The 10,957-nt window shown below is 40.3% G+C and overlaps 1 protein-coding gene across 1 annotated transcript in view; it reads right to left on the bottom strand.

Annotated features, from left to right (window-relative positions):
• The window catches only part of LOC133617042 (solute carrier family 4 member 11-like), a 113,301-nt gene that overhangs the window by 101,996 nt on the left and 348 nt on the right, over positions 1-10,957 (bottom strand). The window contains exon 2 of the mRNA XM_061976731.1: positions 1,588-1,687. Within this exon, the coding sequence (XP_061832715.1) occupies positions 1,588-1,648 (61 nt within the window). The 5' untranslated portion in view covers positions 1,649-1,687. The remainder of the gene's footprint in view (positions 1-1,587; positions 1,688-10,957) is intronic.

Below are 10,957 nucleotides of genomic sequence, written 5' to 3' on the forward strand. Positions count from 1 at the left end.
CCCCTCCCACACACACACACACACACACACACACACACACGTACACACAGACAGCGCGCGGCGCGCCTCTTTTTTGTCGCCTCTTCAGCAGCGACACTCAGATCTTCTCAGTTTCTAGCCGATACTACATAAAAAATAACGCAAAATAACGCAGTAACGCATCATGTAGTAACGGTAACGGAGTTACTGAATATAAAAAATAACGCGTTAGATTACTAGTTACCGCCGATAGCAACGGCGTTACAGTAACGCGTTACTTTGTAACGCGTTAGTCCCAACACTGGTAGTGAAGCATGTTTAGCTATTCCTCGTCCTGCAGGGTTGATACTTGTAAGAAACTTAATTTATTTGTCGCCATGGAGACAAGGATTAGTGATTTAGAAATAGCTAAAACACTGCAGACTGCGGCTGGACTTTAGCCACTAACTAGCTAGCCATGTCTTAAAATACCTCTTCCTGAGGGCGTTTCAGTGTTATAACTTCACCTATATTGTTAGTTTTTAAGTCTAAATGTGTCCGTTCTCCCTTTTCTGTCTACACACTGTGTCTGCTTGTAAGTACTCCGTGATTGTGCGCTGCCGAACATACTCCTCTACTTGTAAAACCAACAATGACACGACAGGACGGGGGTGTGGGGGACTGGTACTTTTAGAGGCGGTATAGTACCGAATATGATTAATTAGTATTGCGGTACTATACCGATAGTACAACCCCAGCGTAACATTGTATCCCTATTATTAACATTAAAAAATTATGAAGAATAGATCAACTTACAATAACATGATTACCGGTAATATTGGTTTTTTTAATCTGTAACAGAAAATGTTTAAAGTGCATCAATTTGCCTGAAATTAAAACATTTTTTAATCCTTATCTAAACTATAAAAAAATGTTGACCTACTTGAACCATTTGATACTGAATAATAAAATTGAATAAACTTAATAAATAATAATAAATTCCAATTGATCAGCAACATTAACTCAGGAGCACAATGTGTAAAACATTTTAAGCTACAAAACAAAATGATTTGTGATGATTTTTTTGAAAAAAATGAGGAAGTCAGGATTACCAAAGACTATAAAAATGGGACCCGTTACCTCCCTGCTTGGCACTCAGCATCAAGGGTTGGAATTGGGGGTTAAATCACCAAAAAAATGATCCCGGGGCACGGCCACCACTTCTGCCCACTGCTCCCCTCACCTCCCAGGGGGTGATCAAGGGTGATGGGTCAAATGCAGAGAATAATTTCGCCACACCTAGTGTGTGTGTGTGTGTGTGTGTGTGTGTGTGTGTGACAATCATTGGTACTTTAACTTGAACTTGTAATGGCTACAATGAGCGTGTTTTGTAGTGTACAGCTTTTTGAAGTGGGGTTTGAAGCATGATACTGATAAAGCACCCCCGAGAATCAAACCACAGCCACCCAGGCTGTTGGAGAAGGACTGTTCTATACACATTATTTTAAATTATTACTGATTGTTTTTTCCCTTTTACAAAGTAGTTTAGTAATGATGCAGCAATTCGATATAATGTGTTTGCATCTGTCCATACACAAATCACTGACTTGTATCCTAAACCTGTCTTACCTTGAACAAAACTGTTGAGTGTCACTCCCTCCGTCTCGCTCTCTTTCTTCTTCGTCTTCATCTTGCTTCGCCAATGTACCCCTCAAAATGCCGTCTGGGCCTAGGCCACAATGAGAGAAAAATTACAGAGCTGCGTGTTGTAGGAGAAGGCTGCTATCGAGAGTGGAGGCCCGCAGGGAGATGGAGGCCAGTCACCGACAATGAGTAACACCTTAATGTCCTCTCGGCCAATGATAGTGAGGCAAACGGATAATAAGGAAGTGTTTGGATTTGGGGGAAGGAAGGTAGCTCTGAGGGTGTGCGATGAACCCCTGGTGTTTGGAGGTCAATGGAGCGGCGGACGACTGCAGTTTAGCAAAGCCATCAGTGTCATTACAATACCAAAAGAGACTCATCAGTATTGGAGTTTGTGTCTTTGTTATGAAACCTTTTTTTTAACACTGAATTTATGTAACTGAATTGAATTTTGTGAAGTGAATTGTTTTGCATCAAATTATGCTGACAATTTCACTGAATAAGAATGAGTGGGCAAAGTGTGTCTTTGAAAACTCAGTGTAAAAAAATTCAGTTTATAAAAGTTAAAGTTAAGTTAAAGGGGAACATTATCACAATTTCAGAAGGGTTAAAACAATTAAAAATCAGTTCCCAGTGGCTTATTTTATTTTTTTAAGTTTTTTTCAACATTTTACCCATCACGCAATATCCCTAAAAAAAAAGCTTCAAAGTGCCTGATTTTAACCATCGTTATATACACCCGTCCATTTTCCTGTGACGTCACACAGTGATGCCAATACAAACAAACATGGCGCATAGAACAGCAAGCTATAGCGACATTACCTCGGATTCAGACTCAGATTTCAGCGGCTTAAGCGATTCAACAGATTACGAATGTATTGAAACGGATGGTTGTAGTGTGGAGGCAGGTAGCGAAAACGAAATTGAAGAAGAAACTGAAGCTATTGAGCCATATCGGTTTGAACCGTATGCAAGCGAAACCGACGAAAACGACACGACAGCCAGCAACACGGGAGAAAGCGAGGACGAATTCGGCGATCGCCTTCTAACCAACGATTGGTATGTGTTTGTTTGGCATTAAAGGAAACTAACAACTATGAACTAGGTTTACAGCATATGAAATACATTTGGCAACAACATGCACTTTGAGAGTGCAGACAGCCCATTTCAGGCGCGCTAAGAACATATATTTGTCCACGATTTCAGCACTCAGGTTAACCATACCTAAATAGACACAAAATACTGCATTACACAAGACTACCCGAATGTACTCGAATGATTGAAAAAAAAAAAAAATGTTTTTAAGCTAAATTATTGGTAAACACAGTTTATTTATAATCTATAATATAATAATAATTCTGTAGACATACCCTCATCCGCTCTCTTTTCCTGAAAGCTAATCCGTCCAGTTTTGGAGTTCATGTCAGCAGGCCAGGGAAGCTAGGGTCTTTATCGTTGGAAATGCATCTGCTTCGAGTGTCGCAGGATATCCACACATTCTTGCCATCTCTGTCGTAGCATAGCTTTCGTCGGTAAAGTGTGCGGAACAAACGACTGACCATTTCGTCGGCTTTCCCCACAGCCTCGTATTTTGAACAAATTTCGTCCAATTTCTTGCCACTTTCGCATCTTTGGGCCACTGGTGCAACTTGAATCTGTCCCTGTTCGTGTTGTTACACCCTCCGACAACACACCGACGAAAGTGAAAAAAATGGCGGATTGCTTCCCGATGTGACGTGACGTCATCGCTCCGAGAGCGAATAATAGAAAGGCGTTTAATTCGCCAAAATTCACCCATTTAGAGTTCGGAAATCGGTTAAAAAAAAAAAAGGTCTTTTTTCTGCAACATCAAGGTATATATTGACGCTTACATAGGTCTGGTGATAATGTTCCCCTTTAAAGTTAAAGTACCAATGATTGTCACACACACACTAGGTGTGGTGAAATTTGTCCTCTGCATTTGACCCATCCCCTTGTTCACCCCCTGGGAGGTGAGGGGAGCAGTGGGCAGCAGCGGTGGCCGCGCCCGGGAATAATTTTTGGTGATTTAACCCCCAATTCCAACCCTTGATGCTGAGTGCCAAGCAGGGAGGTAATGGGTCCCATTTTTACAGTCCTTGGCATGACTCGGCCAGGGTTTGAACTCACAACCTACCGATCTCAGGGCGGACACTCTAACCACTAGGCCACTGAGTAAGTGAAAAAAAATGTGCTGCTTCAAAATTTAAGACTCGCTTATGTCTGAAGCAACCGATGGTGTCGCCGAACCAGCCAATCAGGTGTCAGGTTTCCAGTCTACAAACGACAACGTCGTGGTTGCCAAAATGTGATGCCAATAGTTTATGATATATGTAACTCTCTTAGGCTACTTCTAGACTAAGCCGGCTACGGTTATCCAGGGTAAATCTAAGGGTGTAACGGTACGTGTATTTGTATTGAACCGTTTCGGTACGGCGGGTTCGGTTCGGAGGTGACTGAACAAGTTTCCACACGGACATATTAAGTAGCGCACCGCACGTTGTGTAAACAATGCACACCGAGGCACAACACGCGGCATGCTAGCAACGACCGGGCTACTACAACATGCATAAGCTAGAGGTAGAAGACCCTCCTGCCTCGTTAAGATCTCCCGTTTGGGAACATTTCGGCTTCGCGGTGCGCTACAACAATGGACGACGAGAGATGGACAAAGCAAAAGCGGTTTGCTGACATTGTTCAGCAGCAGTAGGGTATGCTTCTGCCAACACGTCAAACATGCTAACTCCAAGTGAACATTGCTTCAACGAAGATCAACACGAGCATCGTGCAAACACCGCATTCAAGCAGCCTCTCCTCGGCGAGTCAGGCAGGGCTAAAGCAATAACAAATGTTTTTATAGCAGCATATTTAAGATCATATTGCATTAAAAACTAGATTTTGACCCACTTCTATGGTGGAAGAACAATGAGCCCACATATCCTCTTACTGCCAAGTGACAATGTGGATAAACTGATTTTTCTGGCAAAAAACATGAAAATTGAGTGAAAGTCACCAGGGTTAAAGGTTGGGGGGGGGGGGTAAGTTAATCTGAGGCTGTGTTGACTTGAAACTGTTTATTGTTGCACTTTTTGTATGTAAAATAAAATGTTGTCATTTTGTTTCATCTGAGCAACAACTTGAAGCAGTTTAATGTTGCATTTTATATGTGGAAATGTTGCACTTTATATATAGAACGGTTTTGTTAAAGGCCTACTGAAATGCGATTTTCTTATTTAAACGGGGATAGCAGGTCCATTCTATGTGTCATACTTGATCATTTCGCGATATTGCCATATTTTTGCTGAAAGGATTTAGTAGAGAACATCGACGATAAAGTTCGCAACTTTTGGTCGCTGATAAAAAAGCTTTGCCTGTACCGGAAGTAGCAGACGATATGCGCGTGACGTCACAGGTTGTGGAGCTCCTCACATCCGCACATTGTTTACAATCATGGCCACCAGCAGCGAGAGCGATTTGGACCGAGAAAGCGACAATTTCCCCATTAATTTGAGCGAGGATGAAATATTTGTGGATGAGGAAAGTGAGAGTAAAGGACAGTGGGCAGTGGGAGCGATTCAGATAGGGAAGATGCTGTGAGAGGCCGGTGGGACCTGATATTCAGCTGGGAATGACTACAACAGTAAATAAACACAAGACATATATATACTCTATTAGCCACAACACAACCAGGCTTATATTTAATATGCCACAAATTAATCCCGCATAACAAACACCTCCCCCCTCCCGTCCATATAACCCGCCAATACAACTCAAACACCTGCGCAACACACTCAATCCCACAGCCCAAAGTACCGTTCACCTCCCCAAAGTTCATACAGCACATATATTTCCCCAAAGTCCCCAAAGTTACATACGTGACATGCACATAGCGGCACACACGTACGGGCAAGCGATCAAATGTTTGAAAGCCGCAGCTGCATGCGTACTCACGGTACCGCGTCAGCGCATCCAACTCAAAGTCCTCCTGGTAAGAGTCTCTGTTGTCCCAGTTCTCCACAGGCCAATGGTAAAGCTTGACTGTCATCTTGCGGGAATGTAAACAATGAAACACCGGCTGTGTTATCCGGCGCAACAGTCAGGGGGTGCATTCTACGGCGTGGGTGCGTTATCCGGCACAACACCTGCCGCAATACACCGCTTCCCACCTACAGCTTTCTTCTTTGCTGTCTCCATTATTCATTGAACGAATTGCAAAAGATTCACCAACACAGATGTCCAGAATACTGTGGAATTTTGCGATGAAAACAGACTAATTAATAGCTGGCCACCATGCTGTCCCAAAATGTCCTCTACAATCCGTGACGTCACGCGCAGGCGTCATCATACCGAGACGTTTTCAGCAGGATATTTCGCGCAAAATTTAAAATTGCACTTTAGTAAGCTAACCCGGCCATATTGGCATGTGTTGCAATGTTAAGATTTCATCATTGATATATAAACTATCAGACTGCGTGGTCAGTAGTAGTGGGTTTCAGTAGCCCTTTAAGAAACCAATTCTGAGCCTTATCTTATTTAATTTTTTATTTTATACATGTTGACTGCATTAACCCTAGTGGTGACTCACATCCATCACACACAGAGCTATTTTAAAGCAATGTTAAAAGGATAAAGCCATTGTTTACAAATTTTGGTAAATAAATAACCACAAAATGTATATTTTGTTGTTTTCTTACTGTACCGAAAATGAACCGAACCGTGACCTCTAAACCGAGGTACGTACTGAACGGAAATGTTTGTGTACCGTTACACCCTTAGGTAAAACCCACCTTACTTTACTTTACTTTAGCCGAAGTGTACCCAAACGGGAAATCTTAACGAGGCTTTTACATGTTGTCGTAGCCCGGTCGCTGCTAGCATGCCGTGTGTTGTGCCTCGGTGTGCATTGTTTACACAACGTGCGATACGCTACTTAATATGTTCGTGTGGAAACTCGTTCGGTTGTATTTTGTATATATATATATATATATATATATATATATATATATATTAAGGGTGTAACGGTACGTGTATTTGTATTGAACCGTTTCGGTACGGGGGTTTCGGTTTGGTTCGGAGGTGTACCGAACGAGTTTCCACACGAACATATTAAGTAGCGTATCGCACGTTGTGTAAACAATGCATAGATAGATAGATAGATAGATTGATATTCGTGTTCATGTATGAGATCTAGGGCTGTCAATTATGGCCAAAGTAATAATTAAGATTATTGTTATCAATATTGAAATCATGATTACTGATTGTTAGGTAAAGCAGTGTTGGGGTGTAAATGTAATACCATCATGTCATTTGTAATGTCTAATAAAAAGACTATAGATAAATGTTATCCATATACTGTATTTATAGACACATATTAGGGTTTTTTATTCTTTGAAAACATTGTAGCTGAGATAGGCTCCAGCGCCCCCCGCGACCCCAAAGGGAATAAGCGGTAGAAAATGGATGGATGGATGGAAAACATCAACTTGTCAGCTTTTTTTAAGTTGAAGAAACAATATGATTAGGTTATATATACATGTGTATATCCTACATAAACAATGTATGAATACATTAGATATCTATATATCTTATAGACTGTATGTATCTCTGTTGCTGCAGCAGCAGAGAGTTTATTCTGTCTTGACACTTTGTATTGATATTTTGTATTACATTCTTCCCTTAAATGATAATGTTTACAGTGATTGTTTTATATGTATTTTTTATGTATGTCGCTTTGGATAAAAGCGTCTGCCAAATACTTAAACATAAACATATATAAACACATGAAAGTCTTTATATCAGCTAAAACCACCAATCTGTTTCACTGGATTCAGAATAAAACCAAAATCTGTTTTACCCAACAATGTTAGTATTTGAATATTGTTACTTGAAGACTTATTCCTGGTTACAATTAAACTGTTAAAGTATTGTCTTATATTTTGCCTAAAATGAGAATGCATCATAATCAGTGGCGGCTGGTGAATTTTGTTTTAGGTGAGGAAGAAAGTTTGTAAACCAAACCCCTGTAGGGGCGCCATCCTCCCCCAGAAGATTTATTTGTGATTTTCACATACAAATATTGAAGATCTTTGCTCCTTCTCAACTCTGTGGTAATATTATTTTCACAAAATACAACCAATAGTACATTAATGTTAAATCTTACTTGTGAAAAGGAATCCCCCGATTCCTATTTTCAACAGTCCGCTCATTTGAGCAGGAAAGCGCTGAACACCAGCCCGGCATCTTTTGTTTTCTACCTGTCAACTGTCAGTTTAGGCTGCTCGCCGGCTCCTCATCACCACTTCAAGATGGCGGCCAAATTGCTCGCATCACAGCAGCCAATCCTGCGTCTACTTATGAACGCAAACACGGCAATCTGTTGCGTCCACTGCAGTTCGCTACCTTATTCATACTTTTTGTCAAGTGATTTTTTTTAAGCAGGGTTGCATGAGGTACCTACACATAACGTTACGTTAGTCAATGTATCACACACAGTAACATTACGTTAGTCAATGTATCACACACAGTAACATTACGTTAGTCAATGTATCACACACAGTAACGTAACGTTAGACGGCGGTCAGCAGCACCGCGTGTTTTAGCCACCTACAAAAAGACAAACATAGTCAAATAAAGGTCAGTTAAAATTTATACTATATTAAGAATATGTGTACATATTGCATAGGGACCTGACATCTAAAAAGTACAACTCTGTTCAATGTTATGTTCATGTATTTGTTATGTTTTTCATGTGACGCACACATACAGTATGAGATGAGATCAATAAGAACAGGATAGAAACTGCTGTGGAACTAGTTACAATGCAATATGCCATGGAAATACAATGGTAACACTTTTGTGCAAATAAGTACAGTTGCACTTGTTTTTTCAAATGTGTTTATTCTGTAAAGGAATGAGTTAAATGTTTAAAATGACTGGTTAATAGTGCTATTATGAAGTGCAATGTCAGCACAATTTTTTTCCCTGCAATTTCAAATGCACTTGTTTTAATAAATAAATACAGCGTTTTAAAAGCATACACAATCTGTGTAAATATATTAGTCTGTGGTTAAAAGGACTTGAAACTCAAAATGCAGGACTTGGGACTTGACTTGACTTTGGACTTGACTCGGGACTTTCCTGTCTTGACTCGGGACTTGAGACTTACTTGTGACTTGCAAAACAATGACTTGGTCCAGGGGTCGGGAACCTTTTTGGTTGAGAGAGCCATGAAAGACAAATATTTTAAAATGTATTTCCGTGAGAGCCATATAATATTTTTTTTAACACCGAATACAACTAAATGGGTGCATTTTTAAGTAAGACCAACATTTTTAGAGTATAATAAGTCTCTCATTCTTTTTAATAACATTGTTATTCTGAAGCTAACCAATAATAAATAAAATACTTCTTACCATTAATGCGACTTCTTGAACAGGTGCGGTAGAAAACGGATGTATGGATTAAAATGCATGAGAATGTTCTATACAAACCCCATTTCCATATGAGTTGGGAAATTGTGTTAGATGTAAATATAAACGGAATACAATGATTTGCAAATCATTTTCAACCCATATTCAATTGAATGCACTACAAAGACAAGATATTTGTTGTTCAAACTCATAAACTTTATTTTTTTTTTTTTGCAAATAATAATTAACTTTGAATTTCATGGCTGCAACATGTGCCAAAGTAGTAGGGAAAGGGCATGTTCACCACTGTGTTACATGGCCTTTCCTTTTAACAACACTCAGTAAACGTTTGGGAACTGAGGAGACACATTTTTTAAGCTTCTCAGGTGGAATTCTTTCCCATTCTTGCTTGATGTACAGCTTAAGTTGTTCAACAGTCCGGGGGTCTCCGTTGTGGTATTTTAGGCTTCATAATGCACCACACATTTTCAATGGGAGACAGATCTGGACTACATGCAGGCCAGTTTAGTACCCGCACTCTTTTACTATGAAGCCACGTTGATGTAACACGTGGCTTGGCATTGTCTTGCTGAAATAAGCAGGGGCGTCCATGGTAACGTTGCTTGGATGGCAACATATGTTGCTCCAAAACCTGTATGTACCTTTCAGCATTAATGGCGCCTTCACAGATGTGTAAGTTACCGATGCCCTGGGCACTAATACACCCCCATACCATCACAGATGCTGACTTTTCAACTTTGCGCCTATAACAATTCTGATGGTTATTTTCCTCTTTGGTCCGGAGGACACGACGTCCACAGTTTCCAAAAACAATTTGAAATGTGGACTCGTCAGACCACAGAACACTTTTCCACTTTGTATCAGTCCATCTTAGATGAGCTCAGGCCCAGCGAAGCCGACGGCGTTTCTGGGTGTTGTTGATAAACGGTTTTCGCCTTGCATAGGAGAGTTTTAACTTGCACTTACAGATGTAGCAACCAACTGTAGTTACTGACAGTGGGTTTCTGAAGTGTTCCTGAGCCCATGCGGTGATATCCTTTACACAATGATGTCGCTTGTTGATGCAGTACAGCCTGAGGGATCGAAGGTCACGGGGCTTAGCTGCTTACGTGCAGTAATTTCTCCAGATTCTCTGAACTTGATGATATTACGGACCGTAGATGGTGAAATCCCTAAATTCCTTGCATTAGCTGGTTGAGAAATGTTTTTCTTAAACTGTTCAACAATTTGCTCATGCATTTGTTGACAAAGTGGTGACCCTCGCTCCATCCTTGTTTGTGAATGACTGAGCATTTAATGGAATCTACTTTTATACCCAATCATGGCACCCTCCTGTTCCCAAATTGTCTGTTCACCTGTGGGATGTTCCAAAAAAGTGTTTGATGAGCATTCCTCAACATTATCAGTATTTATTTCCACCTTTCCCAACTTCTTTGTCACGTGTTGCTAGCATCAAATTCTAAAGTTAATGATTATTTGCAAAAAAAATTAACAGTTTGAACATCAAATATGTTGTCTTTGCAGCATATTTAACTGGATATGGGTTGAAAATGATTTGCAAATCATTGTATTCCGTTTATATTTACATCTAAGACAATTTCCCAACTCATATGGAAACGGGGTTTGTATTTTGAACGTTATTTTAAACACTGTGATTACCAGCGGAATTATTCAGTACTTATCCTGTGAAGTAATGTCAGCTAAGATTTATCTGAGAGCCAGATGCAGTCATCAAAAGAGCCACATCTGGCTCTAGAGCCATAGGTTCCCTACCCCAGACTTGGTCCCACCTCTGGTATGCAGCTTCTAAACAATATGGGATCAGTAACAGTCCTTCACTATCTCTTTAATACTATAGAAATGGCAAACTCTTTTTCCGACACAATAAAGGCTTGAGTATTGTCAAA

The sequence above is a fragment of the Nerophis lumbriciformis genome, linkage group LG16, assembly GCF_033978685.3.
Source record: "Nerophis lumbriciformis linkage group LG16, RoL_Nlum_v2.1, whole genome shotgun sequence".
Lineage (NCBI taxonomy): Eukaryota > Metazoa > Chordata > Actinopteri > Syngnathiformes > Syngnathidae > Nerophis > Nerophis lumbriciformis.